Source organism: Chenopodium quinoa, unplaced genomic scaffold (assembly GCF_001683475.1).
Source record: "Chenopodium quinoa cultivar QQ74 unplaced genomic scaffold, ASM168347v1, whole genome shotgun sequence".
In the NCBI taxonomy this organism is placed as follows: domain Eukaryota; kingdom Viridiplantae; phylum Streptophyta; class Magnoliopsida; order Caryophyllales; family Amaranthaceae; genus Chenopodium; species Chenopodium quinoa.
In genome coordinates, this window is record NW_018742461.1 from 2,850,967 (window position 1) to 2,872,579 (window position 21,613).

General features: G+C 38.1%; 3 protein-coding genes across 5 annotated transcripts; 2 read left to right on the top strand and 1 right to left on the bottom strand.

Annotated features, from left to right (window-relative positions):
• Positions 1 to 247: 247 nt before the first annotated feature.
• LOC110718730 lies at positions 248 to 15,646 on the top strand. Of its 2 annotated transcripts, XM_021897623.1 has the most exons (5): positions 248 to 429; positions 1,014 to 2,190; positions 3,686 to 3,841; positions 15,152 to 15,193; positions 15,340 to 15,646. In XM_021897623.1, exons 2-5 carry the CDS (start codon positions 1,017 to 1,019, stop codon positions 15,441 to 15,443), a joined length of 1,476 nt encoding a protein of 491 aa, XP_021753315.1. In that variant the 5' UTR covers positions 248 to 429; positions 1,014 to 1,016; the 3' UTR covers positions 15,444 to 15,646. The 2 variants fall into 2 exon arrangements, with proteins under 2 accessions (XP_021753315.1, XP_021753314.1); XM_021897622.1 differs by lacking the exons at positions 15,152 to 15,193; positions 15,340 to 15,646 and adding an exon at positions 4,029 to 4,350 and having other exon boundaries at positions 251 to 429; positions 3,686 to 3,883.
• Positions 12,867 to 15,115, top strand: LOC110718732. Its single transcript, XM_021897626.1, has 2 exons — positions 12,867 to 14,083; positions 15,017 to 15,115. Exon 1 carries the CDS (start codon positions 12,910 to 12,912, stop codon positions 13,744 to 13,746), a length of 837 nt encoding a protein of 278 aa, XP_021753318.1. The 5' UTR covers positions 12,867 to 12,909; the 3' UTR covers positions 13,747 to 14,083; positions 15,017 to 15,115.
• Positions 15,647 to 15,770: 124 nt separating the features above from the next.
• LOC110718729 (ent-kaur-16-ene synthase, chloroplastic-like) lies at positions 15,771 to 21,385 on the bottom strand. 2 transcript variants are annotated; one of them, XM_021897619.1, is made up of 14 exons: positions 20,875 to 21,385; positions 19,583 to 19,635; positions 19,210 to 19,498; positions 18,958 to 19,138; positions 18,569 to 18,786; positions 18,366 to 18,486; positions 18,144 to 18,241; positions 17,786 to 18,012; positions 17,595 to 17,707; positions 17,386 to 17,484; positions 17,071 to 17,286; positions 16,831 to 16,972; positions 16,489 to 16,734; positions 15,771 to 16,233 (listed from the first exon to the last, which is right to left on the bottom strand). In XM_021897619.1, exons 1-14 carry the CDS (start codon positions 20,927 to 20,929, stop codon positions 15,940 to 15,942), a joined length of 2,352 nt encoding a protein of 783 aa, XP_021753311.1. In that variant the 5' UTR covers positions 20,930 to 21,385; the 3' UTR covers positions 15,771 to 15,939. The 2 variants fall into 2 exon arrangements, with proteins under 2 accessions (XP_021753311.1, XP_021753312.1); XM_021897620.1 differs by lacking the exon at positions 20,875 to 21,385 and adding an exon at positions 19,912 to 20,798.
• Between the last annotated feature and the right edge of the window lie 228 nt (positions 21,386 to 21,613).

Consider the following 21,613-nt stretch of genomic DNA (forward strand, 5'->3'; position numbering starts at 1 on the left):
ATTATAGTTATTGATGAAAATAGAGCTGTTTGAATTTTGATATTACCCTCACATCTCAACATACTTTTTGCTAATGTGATTAATATATAGGTTTATTTTTAATTTTAAATCATTATAAAGGCCGGCCCATTTATTTATTGGACGGATTTAATTCATTTATAAATGAGGGAAGTTTTTTATTTTTTTATTTTATTATTGAAACAAACTGGGGGCAAGTTAGGGCTCTTATTAACCCATTGAATTAATTGCTCTGTCAGACTATCAATAAGGAAAAAAAATAATATAAACGGATGAACATAGCCCTGTGCCCCTGTCTTGTGCCTCCTCCTCCTCTCGCACCTCCCTCTCTCTCAGTTCTCCGTTGAAGCGCACTCAACGTCGCACTTGACGTTCGTCATTACAAACTATTTGTTCTCAGCAGCTTCTGAGGTAAATTGTCTCTTTTAGTAATCATATCAATTTCACAATCTAGGGTTCATCTTATTTAATTTATGTCAGTGCAGTAAAATTAGGGTTCGAAAATCTCAACTATTGGTTCTAAATACTAAGATTATGAAAGATCATTACAAGCGACTATGTTGCTAGAAAAGGAAATTATGAGCCTCATTGATTCTCATATCCCTGAAATTATGTTTGTTTGATAATTGAATCAAATTTGGTTGCTTTAATGTTAGGATTGAACTATGAAATTAGACCTCTTCTTCCTGAGCCCTGGGTGGCCGCCCCTTCTGCCCTCTGCTTATTTTCATTCATTGTGTTGCTTTCATTTTAATTTCAATTAATAAGTTAATCGTACGATAATCATTGATTAATGTAGTTGCTTTCTTTTAAGAATTCAATTTTTAGCATTACAATTAGTAATTTAGTTGCATTCTTTCTAATTTGATCTACTAATTCAACTAAATTAATGTAGTTTCTTTGTAATCTGATTCATTATTTGATTTTTATCATTTTCATCAATAATTTACTAATGTAATTTTTGAATTGGCCAATAAAATTATTAATATCTTCAGGTGATGATGGCATCAAAAATTAATGAATCGCAACTAAAAATTTGCCTACTAGTGGAGCATGGAACTGATGAGATGCCTCATTCGCTGTATACGATTGACCTACCAAGTGATCTGGAGCGGCAAACGGAGGTCGATTCTGAGGGGTTTCAAGAGTTATTACCCTTGGTAGTCTTCCCTCAGCGTAAGTTTCTGTACCAGACTGAATTCGTTAACCTCGGATCGAAAGTATACATCTTTGGAGGTGTTACATCTGATAAGCTTGACGAAGACCTATATAGAGCTGTACATGTCCTTGACATGAACGATCCTAAGCATGGGCTGCGCCGAGTTGCTTCCCTGAATGCCTCCAAGGAATGTCCTTGTGCGTTTGTGGCTGATGGTATGATCTACACGCTTGGGAAGGCCGAGAGAAAAGAAGCATCTGGCAAGTCAGGTTGTTTCGAGCGTTATATTCCTCGTATTGACAGGTGGGAAGTCCTTCCTGACCCCCCACTTCCGTGGGTTGACCTTTTTACAGCTGATTGGACTGGTCGTGTCACGGTTGTGGGTCGTGAGGTCTTCATAGGGAGTTATGGCAGGTATGCCATTTTTAACTTGGATACGTTAGAGTGGGCTGAACCGCCATCTGCATCTCTGGCTGAATGTTTCCCTTATGGTGCGCTTTATATCGATGGCTTCCTCTACCACCTAAGGGGAGGAGACCTTTGGAGGAGACCAGGTGCAGTTTGGGATCCTCACTATGTTCCCAAGCCTCTACAGATTGTTAGGAGAGGCCCCTTTCCCAAACATGATGGTTTTGGTAGTAGCAGCAAGGATATTCTCAAGAGCGCCTCTTTACAACCTGGGAAAGCGCAGGTCATGTCTACAGCTGCCGAATTAGCCGGCGAAGACAATACCTTCTTCACACATGGAAATTTTGATCCTTGGCGACTTCTCCTCCACTTGGGGGGCCCTTACTTCTGCTATCTTGTCACTGCCCAAAATATAAACTTGAAATGCCAAACGGTTGATTACTACACTCGTTTTGTAGGGATCATGATCTTTAAGAAGCCCCAAGGGGAAAATATCAATATTAATGAAAGCTGTCTTGTATCCTCGTTGATCTATAGAATCCACACCCCGTTCCGTAACTTTGCATATTGCCTCCGCTCCTGCGTTCTTGGTGATGTCCCGGAATGTAAGTTTTGTCTTCTCCCTTTGTTGTCTTAAAAATTAATGTGGTCTGATTGGTGGATTGCATGAGGCAAAAGAAGATTGCTTTCTTTAATATGTAGCTGCGATGGCTTTAGTTGTAGTCTGTAAAAAGTTGCCAGCTTATCTTTGAATTCATGTTATTTTTTTTAAAATCTTAACTTACACTATCAGATTTTTAATGTCTAAGGAGTAAGGACCTTAGTATGAGCCTTGGTTGCATGGACTTGAATACTTGAGCTTTGCTGGACTACGAAAGAACTTTTTGTAATTGAACAAAACTTCAAATGGGTTTTTTATGTTTGGGCTCACCAATTACTATAACGACTTTGAGACGGGCAATGGCCCAATTTGACAAGCACGTTTTGAGCTAGAGGTTATCGAACTTGGCGAGTATAGATCACGTTGTGTTGAGCACAGTTCAACTACGGACTACTCACTCAGCAAGAATCAGAAGCTGTCTGGTTACTCTGTCAGGTACATTGTGATAAGTAATGATATGAGTTTATGCATTGATAGGCCTTTCAACATGATATCTTCTGATAGCTGTGCTAGAAGCATGATCTGCCTGTGCTGCTGTGCATTGCTATTATTATTGCTGTTCTGACTTCTGAGATGTCAAATGTGTTCAATACTGCAGTCAATATGTATGGTTTTGCAATTGAATTGCTGATTGTGTTCAGATCAAGATTTTTTAATTGCTATTGCATGAATTACATACACTATATAGCAACGTGAAGGGAAAGGTAGGGGAAGGAAAGATGAATCTTTCCAACCCCTTCCCTTCCACCATGGGGTGTCAAGTAAGTGATTTTGAATTTCACCCTCTCTCTTTCTTTGGCTGGCTTAAACCAAGGTAGTCTGTGACGAAATAATTTTTAAAGGTATTTTTTAGAAAAAGAGGGAAAAAAAGGAAGATAAAAGGGATTTTTCCTCCACTACCCCTGAGGTTTGGCCTAATCCCCCATATACCCCCGAATTTTAGGAATTGCCTTAGGTACCCATGAACTTGGACCAATTCCCTCATACAAAATAGCTAACGCTGTTGGTCTTTTTATACCTTTTAGTCTTTTACCTCTCTTTCCTTCACTTGGCTCCCTCTTTCCTCTGTTTTACATCTTGACATGAGTACATGGGGGATTCAGCCAAACCGGGTACCTTTGAAACATCTGTAGTGACAAAATCTATTTAAATATTTTTATCTCAAGGGTAAGAAACAAAGAATCTCTTTGGATGCCTAATATCATTAAATTAGCATGTTAAAAAGTCAGGGGCATTAAAGTAGTTTATAAATTGTAAATCGTTATTTTTTTTTCATTAAATTTTGTATTCCATCTGTTCACTTAAGCATGATTGTGCTACTAAGATTGGTGCATATATCAATCAATCAAAGATTGGTGCATACACAATTGTTAAATTTATAATTACAATCATGTTTGGTGGTCTTGAGTAAATCTTATCTGGCGTATCTTAAAATGCAGCCTGGAATAGAGTGGTGCCAAACAAAAAGCAGGAAAGCAGCAGGAGGACTAAAAAGAATGAGCTCTTTCATATGGCTGCGACCCAGCAGGGTAACCGTCTTCAGGTTGACAAGGATGTGTCAAAGGAATCTAAAACAGAGAACAATGTCCGTGTTGGTGATGTTGAGGAGGTTGGCAACCTTAAGAAGGTTTTGGCAGGTAGAGTACTAATATCGTGTTGTCCTATTCTTTTGTCCTTAATTTCAATTCCATTCGGTACAGTTGAAACGAACATGGCTTAACTCTCTACTTCGCAAGTTTTATTTTGAATGTGTTATTGATAATAGTGTGTTTTTTGTTGCAGCTCAAGAGGAAGAACTCAGCAGGCTATATTCTGAACTGGCAAAGAAGGATACACTTTTGAAGACCTATGAGGTGGAGTTGGTTAAGAACAAAGGTTCGATTTAGTGGAGAGATGGAAGACTAATGGTCCATTTCTTTGTGATCTCTGGTGTATCGTGTAATTTAGATGGGCGCTTACAGTGGTATGTGATAAGAAAGCAGAAGTATTTAAAGTAATAAGTATTTATGTGTATCTTGTTTATTGTTAATAATGTTAAGCTTGGAAACACCGTGAACTTTCACTGTTATAACTATTGTGCTACTACTTTATTTTTTGTTCTTGATCTTGCCTTGACAACTGCATTATCATATATGAAGTAGCAAAGAATATTTTCTTGCCAAAATCTTTAAAAAGAATATTTGTATAATATGATTTCCTTTTTTGTCATATTTTTGGGTAATCATGCCTTTTAGGTTTCAATGACTTAATCTATTAGCATTCTTTTATTAAGTAACCAATGACTTAAGGGAATATGATCTATAGCTTTGCTTTTTAGGTTTCAAAAATAAAACCAAAATCTCACTTAATAATCAATACAAAAATCTGAAAGAATTATTTTCTTGATTCTTCCCCTTATTTTGCTTTCTCAAAGGAAATAATACTGTATTTTTACGCTTAATCAATGGGGTCATGGAGAACTGGTTTTACAACACCTTTCATATCATCAGAGGTAAACCCATCATCCTTCATGTAGAAAAAGTGCAGCACCTTGCTCATTTTCCAGAACACTTCCCTGCAAACTTTTGGAACTACACCTACATCGCCTCGCAATACTATTCTCAGCAGCTCTGTTCTTTTGTCTTCAATTGTCTGTCTTATTTCTCTAATAGCATCTTCTTTGCTTATAGTTCCATTTTCGCAAAGCACGTGTAAGGACACTGCGTTTAGCTTCCCTTCCTCTGCTGCTTCTCTCTGAGGCAACAACCAAGATATTAATCTTCTTCTAAGGGTGTGTTTGGTTTGATATAAAAATGTTTTCATGGAAAATGATATTCCTTCCTCCTCTCATCCAGGAAAGCTAGTATGCAATTGTGGTTTTCCTCGGATATATGTTTTCCATGAAGACTAATTTTTCATTGAATATATTTTACATCAAACCAAACAGAACCTAAATAAAAGCAACCAAACTAATCCCGTTTGGAGGTGAGTATGACTAAAGTGACTTGCCTGAAAGCCTTGATAATCGTTGAGGAGGCGGACGCAAGTGCTCATCAACTTGAATAGATTATGGTACTCATTACTTCTAATAACCTCCTCAGATAGCTTGGGACCGATGAAATACAAAGCTGGAAGAACGATTGGCCCCAAGGCAAAAGATATGTAGCCATTGTCCATGTATTCTTCCTCTGTAGGCACTGACTTGTTCCTCGCCATCTCTGATTCTTTCCACATTGACTTTACGAGGCTCAACCACTGTCACACAATCAGTCCCAAGGAACAGATTAAATATTACCCCACCTCATGACTTGCGTACTGTGGAAGAACAACAAAGAAAATAAGAAAGCTTACAATCTCAACCAAATGATTAGTTATGTTACGATCTTGCCAAGTACATGCTTTTTCAGCAATTTCATAAATTGTGTCCTGGCTGCTGCGAATATAACGTGAACATTCTCCGAACAGGTTTGGATACTCTTACCCGCATCCCACCTGCCAATTTCAGCTGGTTTTCAATCACACGACGCAATTTAGGGGGAGAAGGAGTTGTGGTTTGTGCGTTTAGGGAGAAGTGGGGTAAGAACACATACTTGTCAAACAACTGAATAAGATTTAGTTGCTCCTCTTCTGAGCTGCCAACATCAAAGAAGTCATCAACCATAGTAGTCAGAACGCCGTTCTTTGCCCATGAAATGCGTGCATCAGCTAGTTCAGGGGAGGAAAAGCTTGCAGCAGCAGAAAAGTAGCCGTAGCTAAACTTCTGCCTAGAAAAGGCTAACCGGTCCAATTTACACTCTGCAAGCCATCTGCTTTCACGTGGAAAATAATTTTGGAGCGCTTTATGAGAAGTTGAGAACATAAGAAAGCTACGTTACAAGTGTAAAAGAAGTTAGGGCAGTTTATTCCTCTGAAGTTGTTTAAATTCCTGGAAATGTATGGATTGGCAATAGCTAAAATCATCCTTTGCTAGTTGTAGGAAAACTTTATTGCAGAAGTTAGTGCAGCTGAGATATGAAGTGTGTTATCATGAACACTTGAGAACAGATAGGCAATTACAAACGAAAATATTTATGAGTCAAACATGATACAAATTCGGAAATTTATCAGACTACTGCTACCTTAAAGAAGACTTCAAAATCCTTATTTCATCCAAGTTATTTTGTTCAATGAATTTTCTGCTTTGCAAGCGCTCTAAATTTGCATGGTAAGGGCTTTGAAACAGAAAGGTGAGCCTAAGAGATGCCCTCTGAGTGTTCTTTAGAAAAGGCATGTATTTATGAACATATTACCTCTTGGATAAGATTTTTTCTGAACCTGTCTGCTTTTGTTGAATATTCAGAGATTCTCCCTTCAAGAAAGTGCCTTGAATTTGTTGCTTGCTTCTCTAGATAAGATTCATGAGCATATATTCTAAGTTGAGATGCCCTAAAGAGTTCCAAAGCAGATCTAATGTTCTCCGAGTGTCCTCCGAATTGGTGAAAACAGCAGTCTTCATCATGGACTTCAGCCAACAGTTCTATTCCAACAAAATAATATATGCATGTTCATTCAAGAACTAGAATATATTTTCACCACCAAAATCATACATAGAATATCTTATTACCATTGAGATCAAACACCAGGTTAATGATAAGTATAAAAACATACCTGAAGATACATCATATCCATCATCACGTAGCAACTGAAATGCCATCCTAGTGGTAATGACATCAGAAAATATCTCTTCATTTCCTTGCTCCCACAGTCTGCCCATTAACAATAAGTTCACAGATTATAAAATATACCAACTAGAACTAACTTTAATGGTATACTCCATACTTTCATCAAATGTTATTTGATCAACACGTATACTACATGCTCAAATCTTACCTGAAAGTTTCATTCAACGCAGAAGCAATCTCTTCTTTCAATTGCCCATTGATTCCAAATTTTTGAAGGGTGTCAACCATATGAAGCCGGAAATATGCATCAAGTGGGTATGCAGTTGGGACTGAAAATAAAGAAAGACCATAAAAATTTAAGCATAATACATAAATGTTAATACAGTAGAGATAGCAGAAATAAGCAGGTAACCTGCATTTGCAAATTTCTGCAAGACTGAAGACATATAGCTGTAACAATTTGGATCTTGGAGCGCAGAAAAAGCAGCTGCTTTTGTGGATGGTGAATTAAACAAAGTGCCATTCTTCCTTTGATAATCCATTAACATTTTCCAGTCTTGTGATCCTCCCATTGCTTCCGAAATATATGCCAAAAATAAATTCCTTGCCTTGGAGTCCTTTGCACGGATTTTGACAATAATACAGAGAAATGTTATGTTTTTGTTTTGAAAGAACAGAACTTCATCATCCAGTATAAGCTGCACTTGCATGGATTCTGACAGCTCTTAAATGAGAACTGTAAAGTGTAAACATCACAAGAATCACGACTATAAGTAAGAGAACTGGAATGAAACAGTATACCTTTCGAGCTCTAAATACTTCTTTCGAAGCACAGCATCAATATCTGAAGGCGCCAAATGAAGATTCACTTCCATATTAAGAGCCTTCTCAATCATACTAGGAAAAATGACATCAAATCCAATCGGAGAGTGCTGCTCTTCATCCATTGCCGAAGCAAAATGTGACACAATAAAAGTCAAGGCCTGCTAAAGGGAAAAAAATATAAAAAATCAGTTTTATCAAGTGTGCAAGAATGCCAATGCCGAAGTTCTGGAATGCCGCTAGAAAGCTCCTCCTGGTTTTATCAAGGTAATTAAACTCTGACGCTGCCATTTTCACTTCAAATATGGTGGGTTTAGGGGGGGTAATGCGGGATGATGTGGGGGATGTTGTTGCAGCCACTTGCTTACAGATTGAAGGCAAATTTGCTGTGGATGTGGCCGAGGCTATGGCTTTGAGACACTCTTTAGTGATTACTATGGAGTCGGGCTTTTTGAAGGTGTGTCTGGAAACTGACAACCTCAAGGTGTATCATAGTTCCTGCCATTCTTCTGCTTGCTAGTTCCTGCCATTCTTGTACTTGTGCCTTTGTGAAGAGAGATGGAAATCGGGTAGCTCATAGTTTAGCTAAGCTTAGTTGCAATTTTAATTCTCTTAGAGTATGGTTAGAAGAGTATCCAAGTGAGATACATGATTTTGTAATGGCTGAATTAAGCCTTTCTTCTGATTAATATTTTTGCTTGTTTTTCCGTCAAAAAAAAATGTTTTTAAAAAGGAAAAAAACTCCTAAATTCTACTGAATATGAGTCATAGTAATACACGTGGAGTAAGTAAGACTAAAAAAGAAAAAAGAGAGTGAAAAAACGTACAGAATTACAGCTAATTTTATCTTTTTTTTTTTTAATACAATTATAGATTTACAGCTACCTTACCTATTCCACGTGATAATGCTTTACCATTTCCAATTCCACATTTTATAATTCTACTAGTACAGTACTTTATATCAATATTTTATAGGGGACGGCGAAAAATAAGGTAATCCGTCCCCGAAACGTCTCTGAAGTTGCTCCCAGTCATCCCCAAATTTTCTTCCCGTACCACTTTTCAAGGGTACGCCTTGGGGATGTATTCGGGCCGTACCCGTACCCGATACGTCCGCGGTACGGGAAACGCCAAGAGGTTGGCGTATTCGTGCATCATTGGTTTCAAATGAAGTATAATCCAAGACCCATTTTTCTCAGCAGAGAGGAAGAGGCGTTTCCTTCAAAAAATTGGGTTGACGGTGGAATCGGTGGCGAGAGCTTGATGGTGAAACCGTGGAATTGGTGGCGATGAGCATCTTGAATGAGGTTGAGAAGTTGTGCCGTAACTTCTTTTGGGGTCAAAAAGGGGATGAGAGAAAGATGAATTGGGTGGCTTGGGATAAGCTTTACATTCCAAAGAAGCAAGGTGGTCTTGGATTCCGGAATATGAAAAGCTTCAATAGAGCCCTCCTTGCTAAACAAGCATGGCGCATTCTCACTAAGGAAGACTCCTTAATGTCTAAAGTTCTCAAAGGAAAATATTTCCTGAACACATCTTTCATGGAAGCAAAAATTGCCTCTAATTCGAGCTACATACACTTGGAGATCAATTCTAGGGGCTCGTGATGTCCTTTCGAAAGGCATTAGGAAGATTTTGGGGGAATGGTACATCTCTTGACATATGGAAGGACCCGTGGGTTCCTAGTCTCACTGGTTTTTGTGTGTTGAGCAATCGTGGTTCGAATGATGACAGTCCAGCCAATGTAAGTGACTTAATAGATAATAGAAGGTGGAATGTGCATACTCTCAATTACAACTTCTCACCGTTGGAAGTGCAAGAAATTCGCAGCAATATTCCCATCCTCCTCTTTGACAGTCCGGATTCATGGACTTGGCATTGGACTAAGGATGGAAGATTTTATGTTAAGAGCGCGTACAATTTGCTTATTATGGGGAGTGATCGAGAGACAGCTACTGCCTCTTCGGCCATGGTTGCCTTTGACTGGAATTGTATATGGAGTGCTGACATCCCCCGTAAGATTAAAATTTTTTGTTGGCGTGCAGTGAGGGGGGCTGTTGCAGCTCGGGCAACTTTGATTAGACGGGTATGCTTGTGGATTTTACATGTCCTATGTGTGGTGATTCGCAATAATCAATTTTGCATATGCTGGTGTCTTGTAATGTGGCAAAATTGATGTGGTATCTCTCTCCTTTGAGGTTGGAAGTAGAGAATTTTGAAGGCAACAACTTTGTTGAGTGGTGTGGAAAGGTGAGAGTGGCGTTTAAGGACCACTGTTGGTGGAACATTTTCTAGAGCTTGGTGTGGGGAATTTGGTTACGCAGGAACGCTTGGGTTTATGATGGCAAAAAGAAAGATATGGCTGATGTTATTTATAAAGCTGTTAGCATTGTAGGGGAATTTGAGAATGCAAAAGAGCAAGAGTGCAAGAATACCAATGCCGAAGTTCTGGAATGCCGCTGGAAAGCTCCTCCTTCTGGTTTTATCAAGGTAATTAAACTCTGACGCTGCCATTTTCACTTCAAATATGGTGGGTTTAGGGGGGGGGGGGGTAATGCGAGATGATGTGGGGGATGTTGTTGCAGCCACTTGCTTACAGATTGAAGGCGAATTTGTTGTGGATGTGGCCGAGGCTATGGCTTTGAGACACTCTTTAGTGATTACTATGGAGTCGGGCTTTTTGAAGGTGTGTCTGGAAACTGACAACCTCAAGGTGCATCATAGTTCCTGCCATTCTTCTGCTTGCTAGTTCCTGCCATTCTTGTACTTATGTCTTTGTGAAGAGAGATGGAAATCGGGTAGCTCATAGTTTAGCTAAGCTTAGTTGCAATTTTAATTCTCTTAAAGTATGGTTAGAAGAGTATCCAAGTGAAATACATGATTTAAGCCTTTCTTCTGATTAATATTTTTGCTTGGTTTTCGGTCAAAAAAAAATGTTTTAAAAAAGGAAAAAAACTCCTAAATTCTACTGAATATGAGTCATAGTAATACACGTGGAGTAAGTAAGACTAAAAAAGAAACAAGGGAGTGAAAAAAACTTACAGAATTACAGCTAATTTTATCTTTTTTTTTTTAAATACAATTACATATTTACAGCTAACTTACCTATTCCACGTGATAATGCTTTACCATTTCCAATTCCACATTTTATAATTCTACTAGTACAGTATTTTATATCAATATTTTATTTGGGACGTCGAAAAAGAAGGTAATCTGTCCCCGAAACGTCTCTGAAGTTGCTCCCAGCCGTCCCCAAATTTTCTTCCCGTACCACTTTTCAAGGGTACGCCTCGGGGATGTATTCAGGCTGTACCCGTACTCGATACGTCCTCGGTACAGGAAACGCCAAGAGGTTGGCGTATTCGTGCATCATTGGTTTCAAATGAAGTATAACCCAAGACCCATTTTGCTCAACATAGAGGAAGAGGCGTTTTCTTCAAAAACTTGGGTTGACGGTGGGATCAGTGGCGAGAGGTTGACGGTGAAACCGGGGAATTGGTGGCGTTAGATTTCCGAGTGGTGGAATTGGTTGGTATGATGAGAAGGGGGTTTACGATGAATATCAATTTGAGGCATCGTTCGGGACATTCACTTGTTAAGAAATTAAATGAGCACATGTATTATTAGTAACAAATCAAAGTTATTAAGTACTTGTATCTATTTTTTGTTAGACAAAAATAACATAACCTACGTCGGATGTATACATTATGCGTGGTCAAGATCTACACCATCCAGTTAAAGTATAGATAAAAAAAAAATCGATGAAATGAAAAACGAACGAATACGACAAGTATTGTAAATTTACGATAGAGATCAAAATACAATACATAATAACACGAAGTACAAACTACTTTAATGGATATTGTCAATAAACCTGTTCAATGGGTTGAGTCAATGGAGGGGTCCGTAGGGTTAGTAAAATTGGTAAATTGTGGCTCACATTAAAATATAAGTGGGGCGGGTCGGGTCGAGACCATTCATTTTGCCCCGACCTTTTTACTTTTGAAAAAAATTACATCTATTTCTATCTTTTCCATAAATAAACTGGTATATTGGTCTTTGACTTTTTATATCCATTATACCAAGTGTTAAACTATAGAGAGAAACAAAAAAATTTATAGAAGAACCATAGAAATATGGTTTATAATAGATTGAAAAAAGAAAAACAAGTCGAACTCAGATTTAATTGGAGAACTAGGTTAGGTCCCATGTCACACACTGTAATTCAATAACTATTTATAAAATTAACACTATATTATATTTTTTGACTTTCATATGTTATAATCATATCAATTGAATGTTGAAAATCAACAAAAATGGTAGGATAAATTACACTAAGAATAATAACATGTGTCGTTCTTGCAAAGAAGGAATTATTGAAGTATTCATAGATTACTAATCGATTGAAATTCTAATCATTATAAATTATTCAAGGAAATGAAAAAAACATCATTTGATGATTTGAATATAAACGGATGAACATAGCCCTGTGCCCCTATCTTGTGCCTCTTCCTCCTCTCGCTCCTCCCTCTCTCTCAGTTCTCCGGTGAAGTGCACTCAGCGTCGCACTTGACGTTCGTCATTACAAACTATTTGTTGCTTCTGAGGTAAATTGTCTCTTTCAGTAATCATATCAATTTCACAATCTAGGGTTCATCTTTGATCTTATTTAATTTATGTCAGTGCAGTGAATTTAGGGTTCGAAAATCTCAACTATTGGTTCTAAATACTAAGATTATGAAAGATCATTACAAGCGACTATGTTGCTAGAAAAGGAAATTATGAGCCTCATTGATTCACATATCCCTGAAATTATGTTTGTTTGATAATTGAATCAAATTTGGTTGCTTTAATGTTAGGATTGAACTATGAAATTAGACCTCTTCTTCCTGAGCCCTGGGTGGCCGCCCCTTCTGCCCTCTGCTTATTTTCATTCATTGTGTTGCTTTCATTTTAATTTCAATTAATAAGTTAATCGTACGATAATCATTGATTAATGTAGTTGCTTTCTTTTAAGAATTCAATTTTTAGCATTACAATTAGTAATTTAGTTGCATTCTTTCTAATTTGATCTACTAATTCAACTAAATTAATGTAGTTTCTTTGTAATCTGATTCATTATTTGATTTTTATCATTTTCATCAATAATTTACTAATGTAATTTTTGAATTGGCCAATAAAATTATTAATATCTTCAGGTGATGATGGCATCAAAAATTAATGAATCGCAACTAAAAATTTGCCTACTAGTGGAGCATGGAACTGATGAGATGCCTCATTCGCTGTATACGATTGACCTACCAAGTGATCTGGAGCGGCAAAGGGAGGTCGATTCTGAGGGGTTTCAAGTGTTGTCACCCTTGGTAGTCTTCCCTCAGCGTAAGTTTCTGTACCGCACTGAATTCGTTAACCTCGGATCGAAAGTATACATCTTTGGAGGTGTTAGATCTGATAAGCTTGACGAAGACCTATATAGAGCTGTACATGTCCTTGACATGAACGATCCTAAGCATGGGCTGCGCCGAGTTGCTTCCCTGAATGCCTCCAAGGAATGTCTTTGTGCGTTTGTGGCTGATGGTATGGTTTACACGCTTGGGAAAGCCGAGAGAAAAGAAGCATCCGGCAAGTCAGGTTGTTTCGAGCGTTATATTCCTCGTATTGACAGGTGGGAAGTCCTTCCTGACCCCCCACTTCCGTGGGTTAAGCTTTTTACAGCTGATTGGACTGGTCGTGTCACGGTTGTGGGTCGTGAGGTCTTCATAGGGAGTTATGGCAGTTATGCCATTTTTAACTTGGATACGTTAGAGTGGGCTGAACCGCCATCTGCAACTCTGGCTGAATGTTTCCCTTATGGTGCGCTTTATGTCGATGGCTTCCTCTACCACCTAAGGGGAGGAGAACTTTGGAGGAGACCAGGTGCAGTTTGGGATCCTCACGATGTTCCTGAGGCTCTACAGATTGTTAGGAGAGGCCCCTTTCCCAAACATGATGGTTTTGGTAGTAGCAGCAAGGATATTCTCAAGAGCGCCTCTTTATAACCTGGGAAAGCGCAGGTCATGTCTACAGCTGCCGAATTAGCCGGCGAAGACAATACCTTCTTCACACATAGAAATTTTGATCCTTGGCGACTTCTCCTCCACTTGGGGGGCCCTTACTTCTGCTATCTTGTCACTGCCCAAAATATAAACTTGAAATGCCAAACGGTTGATTACTACACTCGTTTTGTAGGGATCATGATCTTTAAGAAGCCCCAAGGGGAAAATATCAATATTAGTGAAAGCTGTCTTGTATCCTCGTTGATCTATAGAATCCAGACCCCGTTCCGTAACTTTGCATATCGCATCCGCTCCTGCGTTCTTGGTGATGTCCCGGAATGTAAGTTTTGTCTTTTCTCCCTTTGTTGTCTTTAAAATTAATGTGGTCTGATTGGTGGATTGCATGAGGCAAAAGAAGATTGCTTTCTTTAATATGTAGCTGCGATGGCTTTAGTTGTAGTCTGTAAAAAGTTGCCAGCTTATCTTTGAATTCATGTTATTTTTCTTAAAATCTTTAACTTACACTATCAGATTTTTAATGTCTATGGAGTAAGGACCTTAGTATGAGCCTTGGTTGCATGGACTTGAATACTTGAGCTTTGCTGGACTACGAAAGAACTTTTTGTAATTGAACAAAACTTCAAATGGGTTTTTTATGTTTGGGCTCACCAATTACTATAACGAGTTTGAGACGAGCAATGGCCCAATTTGACAAGCACGTTTTGAGCTAGAGGTTATCGAACTTGGCGAGTATAGATCACATTGTGTTGAGCACAGTTCAACTACGAACTACTCACTCAGCAAGAATCAGAAGCTGTCTGGTTACTCTGTCGGGTACATTGTGATAAGTAATGATATGAGTTTATGCATTGATAGGCCTTTCAACATGATATCTTCTGATAGCTGTGCTAGAAGCATGATCTTCTTGTGCTGCTGTGCATTGCTATTATTATTGCTGTTCTGACTTCTGAGATGTCAAATGCATGTGTTCAATACTGCAGTCAATATGTATGGTTTTGCAATTGAATTGCTGATTTGTGTTCAGATTAAGATTTTTTAATTGCTATTGCATGAATTACATACACTATGGTTGGATAGCATTTATAGCAACGTGGAGGGAAAGGTAGGAAGATAAAAGGGATTTTTCTACTAAGATTGGTGGATATATCAATCAATCAAAGATTGGTGCATATACAATTGTTAAATTTATAATTACAATCATGTTTGGTGGTCTTGAGTAAATCTTAATTATCTGGCGTATCTTAAAATGCAGCCTGGAATAGAGTGGTGCCAAACAAAAAGCAGGAAAGCAGCAGGAGGACTAAAAAGAATGAGCTCTTTCATATGGCTGCGACCCAGCAGGGTAATGGGTCAAAGGAATCTAAAACAGAGAACAATGTCCGTGTTGGTGATGTTGAGGAGGTTGGCAACCTTAAGAAGGTTTTGGCAGGTAGATTACTAATATCGTGTTGTCCTATTCATTTGTCCTTAATTTTCAATTCCATCCGGTACAGTTGAAACGAACATGGCTTAACTCTCTACTTGGCAAGTTTTATTCTGAATGTGTTATTGGTAATAGTGTGTTTTTTGTTGCAGCTCAAGAGGAAGAACTCAGCAGGCTATATTCTGAACTGACAAAGAAGGATGCACTTTTGAAGACCTATGAGGTGGAGTTGGTTAAGAACAAACTTTCGATTTAGTGGAGAGATGGAAGACTAATGGTCCATTTCTTTGTGATCTCTGGTGTATCGTGTAATTTTAGATGGGCGCTTACAGTGGTATGAGATAAGAAAGCAGAAGTATTTAAAGTAATAAGTATTTATGTGTAGACTTTAATTGTTAATAGAGTTAAGCTTGGAAACACCGTGAACTTTCACTGTTATAACTATTGTGCTACTACTTTAGTTTTTGTTCTTGATCTTGCCTTGACAACTGCATTATCATATATACGTGGTAGCAAAGAATATTTTCTTGCCAAAATCTTTTAAAAGAATATTTGTATAATATGATTTCCTTTTGTCATATTTTTGGGTAATCATGCCTTTTAGGTTTCAATGACTTAATCTATTAGCATTCTTTTATTAAGTAACCAATGACTTAAGGGAATATGATCAATACAAAAGTCTGAAAGAATTCTTTTCTTGATTCTTCCCCTTATTTTGCTTTCTCAAAGGAAATAATACTGTATTTTTAAGCTTAATCAATGGGGTCATGGAGAACTGCTTTTACAACACCTTTCATATCATCAGAAGTATACCCATCATCCTTCATGTAGAAAAAGTGCAGCACCTTGCTCATTTTCCAGAACACTTCCCTGCAAACTTTTGGAACTACACCTACATCGCCTCGCAATACTATTCTCAGCAGCTCTCTTCTTTTGTCTTCAATTGTCTGTCTTATTTCTCTAATAGCATCTTCTTTGCTTATAGTTCCATTTTCGCGAAGCATGTGTAAGGACACTGCGTTTAGCTTCCCTTCCTCTGCTTCTCTCTGAGGCAACAACCAAGATATTAATCTTCTTCTAAGGGTGTGTTTGGTTTGATATAAAAATGTTTTCATGGAAAATGATATTCCTTCCTCCTCTCATCCAGGAAAGCTAGTATGCAATTGTGGTTTTCCTTGGATATATGTTTTCCATGAAGACTAATTTTTCATTGAATATGTTTTACATCAAACCAAACAGAACCTAAATAAAAGCAACCAAACTAATCCTGTTTGGAGGTGAGAATGACTAAAGTGACTTACCTGAAATCCTTGATAATCGTTGAGGAGGCGGCCGCAAGTGCTCATCAACTTGAATAGATTATGGTACTCATTACTTCTAATAACCTCCTCAGATAGCTTGGGACCGATGAAATACAGAGCTGGAAGAACGATTGGCCCCAAGGCAAAAGATATGTAGCCATTGTCCATGTATTCTTCCTCTGTAGGCACTGACTTGTTCCTCGCCATCTCTGATTCTTTCCACATTGACTTTACGAGGGTCAACCACTGTCACACAATCAGTCCCAAGGAACAGATTAAATATTACCCCATCTCATGGCTTGCGTATTATGGAAGAACAACAAAGAAAATAAGAAAGCTTACAATCTCAACCAAATGATTAGTTATGTTACGATCTTGCCAAGTACATGCTTTTTCAGCAATTTCATAAATTGTGTCCTGGACCGTTGAGAATATAACGTGAACATTCTCCGAACAGGTTTGGATACTCTTACCTGCATCCCACCTGCCAATTTCAGCTGGTTTTCAATCACACGACGCAATTTAGGGGGAGAAAGAGTTGTGGCTTGTGCGTTTAGGGAGAAGTGGGGTAAGAACACATACTTGTCAAACAACTGAATAAGATTTAGTTGCTCCTCTTCTGAGCTGCCAACATCAAAGAAGTCATCAACCACAGTAGTCAGAACGCCGTTCTTTGCCCATGAAATGCGTGCATCAGCTAGTTCAGGGGAGGAAAAGCTTGCAGCGGCAGAAAAGTAGCAGTAGCTAAGCTTCTGCCTAGAAAAGGCTAACTGGTCCAATTTACACTCTGCAAGCCATCTGCTTTCACATGGAAAATAATTTTGGAGCGCTTTATGAGAAGTTGAGAACATAAGAAACCTACATTACAAGTGTAAAAGAAGTTAGGGCAGTTTATACCTCTGAAGTTGTTTAAATTCCTGGAAATGTATGGATTGGCAATAGCTGAAATCATCCTTTGCTAGTTGTAGGAGAACTTTATTGCAGAAGTTAGTGCAGCTGAGATATGAAGTGAATTATCATGAACACTTGAGAACAGATAGGCAATTACAAACGGAAATATTATGAGTCAAACATGATACAAATTCGGAAATTTATCAGTCGCTTACCTTAAAGAAGACTTCAAAATCCTTATTTCATCCAAGTTATTTTGTTCAATGAGTTTTCTGCTTTGCAAGCGCTCTAAATTTGCATGGTAAGGGCTCTTTAGGCTGTCAGCAACCTGTGAAACAGAAAGGTGAGCCTAAGAGATGCCCTCCGAGTGTTCTTTAGGAAAGGCATGTATTTATGAACATATTACCTCTTGGATAAGATTTTTTCTGAACCTGTCTGCTTTTGTTGAATGTTCAGAGATTCTACCTTCAAGAAAGTGCCTTGAATTTGTTGCTTGCTTCTCTAGATAAGATTCATGAGCATATATTCTAAGTTGAGATGCCCTAAAGAGTTCCAAAAGAGATCTGATGTCCTCCGAGTGTCCTCCGAATTGGTGAAAACAGCAGTCTTCATCATGGACTTCAGCCAACAGTTCTATTAAAACAAAATAATATATGCATGTTCATTCAAGAAGTAGAATATATTTTCACCACCAAAATCATACATAGAATATCTTATTACCATTGAGATCAAACACCAGGTTAATGATAAGTATAAAAACATACCTGAAGATACATCATATCCATCATCACGTAGCAACCGAAATGCCATCCTAGTGGTAATGACATCAGAAAATATCTCTTCATTTCCTTGCTCCCACAGTCTGCCCATTAACAATAAGTTCACAGATTATAAAATATACCAACTAGAACTAACTTTAATGATATACTACATACTTTCATCAAATGTTATTTGATCAACACGTATACTACATGCTCAAATCTTACCTGAAAGTTTCATTCAACGCAGAAGCAATCTCTTCTTTAAAATACCCATTGATTCCAAATTTTTGAAGGGTGTCAACCATATGAAGCCGGAAATATGCATCAAGTGGGTATGCAGTTGGGACTGAAAATAAAGAAAGACCGTAAAATTAAAGCATAATACATAAATGTTAATACTGTAGAGATAGCAGAAATAAGCAGGTAACCTGCATTTGCAAATTTCTGCAATACTGAAGACAGATAGCTGTAACAATTTGGATCTTGGAGCGCAGAAAAAGCAGCTGCTGTTGTGGATGGTGAATTAAACAAAGAGCCATTCTTCCTTTGATAATCCATTACCATTTTCCAGTCTTGTGATCCTCCCATTGCTTCCGAAATATATGCCAAAAATAAATTCCTTGCCTTGGAGTCTTTTCCACGGATTCTGACAATAATACAGAGAAATGTTATGTTTTTGTTCTGAAAGAACAGAACTTCATCATCCAGTATAAGCTGCACTTGCATGGATTCTGACAGCTCTTAAATGAGAACTGTAAAGTGTAAACATCCCAAGAATCACGGCTATAAATAAGAGAACTGGAATGAAACAGTATACCTTTTGAGCTCTAAATCCTTCTTTCGAAGCACAGCATCAATATCTGAAGGCGCCAAATGAAGATTCACTTCCATATTAAGAGCCTTCTCAATCATACTAGGAAAAATGACATCAAATCCAATCGGAGAGTGCTGCTCTTCATCCATTGCCGAAGCAAAATGTGACACAATAAAGTCAAGGCCTGCCAAAGGGAAAAAAAAAAATCAGTTTCTTCCTCTAAGAAATTCATGCAGCAAGTCCCTAAGAGTTTACCCTTTGTCGTCTGTTCTTCTCCTACAGACCATCTTTTGAGCGCGAGGACACATGCCAGTGTGGAAGAAAGCGAGTCTTTAACTAGAGAACTATCTCGATGACCAAGAACACCCCAAGAACCATCATGCAGCTGGTTTTCCAATATCCAGTCAATACTCCCTGGAAAACAAGGAGTGCTTGACGCTGCAGGAGAAGGGGCCATTGCTACCCACGCAGTGTCATAAGCTGATGTTGAAAGTTCAGCTTTTCGAAACATGTTTCGTATTCTTTCTTTGGCATCCTCAAACCTCTGATTATCGAGTTTGACATATCTAATTAGTTTACATACGGAGTTCGCAAGAATGTAGAATAATGAAATGATAAATTACACTACCTGTATATCAGCATTAGCTGTTCTGTTTATAGAACAAGATATTCTACAAAATTCTGGCCAAGTAATAACAACAAAGTCAGAGATTGTGCCAGAAATCGTCTAGTTACAATAATACCGTAATAATACCTCCGGAACATATTATATGCAACTTTTGCCAAAAACGGAAATTTCACATTAAATACAATTTTTCCATACTTTCCTTTTTTTAGTAAATTTTTTTAATTAAATTACTCAAATACCCTTACTCAATATATCATAGATACAATTGAACAACTAAATCAGAATTCATTAGAACAATAATTTAAATTAATTAACATAATTTTTCTCACCCAATTCAATTCATCCAAAGCAATATCCAATTAACAATCAACCTAAACTCAAAAAATTCATTCAACTTCCATTCATGTCCATCTTTCACAACTCCTCCGACCACCACCGTCAACGTCACCGGCCACCACCACCTTCAAGATTCCCGCTTCCGCCTCCGCCTCCGCCTCCGGTGTACCTCAACCCCTGCGCACCACCTCCTCCAACCACCGTCCACAACAACAGCAACAGCAAAACATCAGCCGCATCCACCACCACCATCGACACCAACAATAGCCACAACCACCTCCCAACGCAATCTCCTGCTCCAACGCACATACCTTCGCCCACCATTCACACCTCACCTAGCACCGATCCACCACCAAACCGCTGCACACCGTTGGTGTGGGTTCAGGGTGTTTAGGGTGTTTTGGGGTGAGTAAGGGTAGGTTTAAGGTGGATCGAGGTGAGTGGGAGATGATTTCCGGTGTTTTGGGGTGAGTGGGGGGTGATTTCGGGTTGGTTTAGGGGTGGTTTCGGGTGAGTCGGGTGGTTTAGGGTGAGTGGAGGTGGTTTCGGGTTGGTTATGCGGTGGTTCAGGGTGAGTGGAGGTGGTTTCGGTTTGGTTTTGCGGTGGTTCAGGGTGAGTGGAGTTGGTGCCGATGAGGCTGTTGGTTAGGCTACGGTGTTAGCCTAATGGGGTGACTGTTGCTGTTGGTGGTGGTTAATTATCTTCATTCTCTCTACTATCCTTAATTACATACTCTTTAATCCATTAAATAATTATTATGAAATTTTGTCTTTGGTTCCATGAGATCTCCACATATAATATGATCCGAAGGTAGTACGAGTACAATAAATGTACATACGCCATAATTGTAAGGTCTAACAATGTTTTATAGGACTTAACGCACGTGCACACATACAAGCGAAAACAGGAATTAGATAAATTTATAAAAATGGGAAAAAGAGAGAAGGGGAAAAACCTGGTGGGAGACGAGGACAGCAGCTGAGTTGGTGGGGAGAAAAAGAGAAAGACATGAAGAAACTTGGCAATCAGAAACCCAAAAACGGATTTCAAAACAGAAAAACCCTGAAATTGATCAAAATTCAAATTTTCTGAATTTCTTGGAATTTGATACTTGGTATTTATGTTTGACACTAGAAAACAAATTTTATACGGAGTACAAGTATAACTTTTTTTTTTTTTGGGGGGGGGGGGGCTTTTGTGTTCTTTAATATTACCCCATTTCCAAAAATGGTAGTGTATCACATTTTTGGCACAGTTACTCAAGTATAATTCAAACACTGTGAAATGAAAGTGATAAAGCTCCTCTTTCTATTGTCTGCTGTCCTACTTTTTCTTTGACTTTATCATGTGTGATTTGTTTCCAAAATGAGGGAAAGGTGGATTTAATAGATGATTTATTACCATAAAATTTTGATCCTTTTCTCACAGAAGGAAAAAAAAATTACAGTAAAAGAAAAGATTTACATTGTCGTATGTACTTTTAATTACACTTCATTATGAAAGATTAAGTACAAAAAGGTTAATGCAATCAGATAAGTTCTTATCAAGTGGATAGAACGTTAGGTGAATCCTTCAAATCATATTTTCTGATGGAATCATTATATAGCAGCAACCAATATCACTTTTCCAATTTTTTGTTGATTAATTAAGAAGAAATTGAATATTAACAATAATTAAATAAAAAAAAAAAGTTA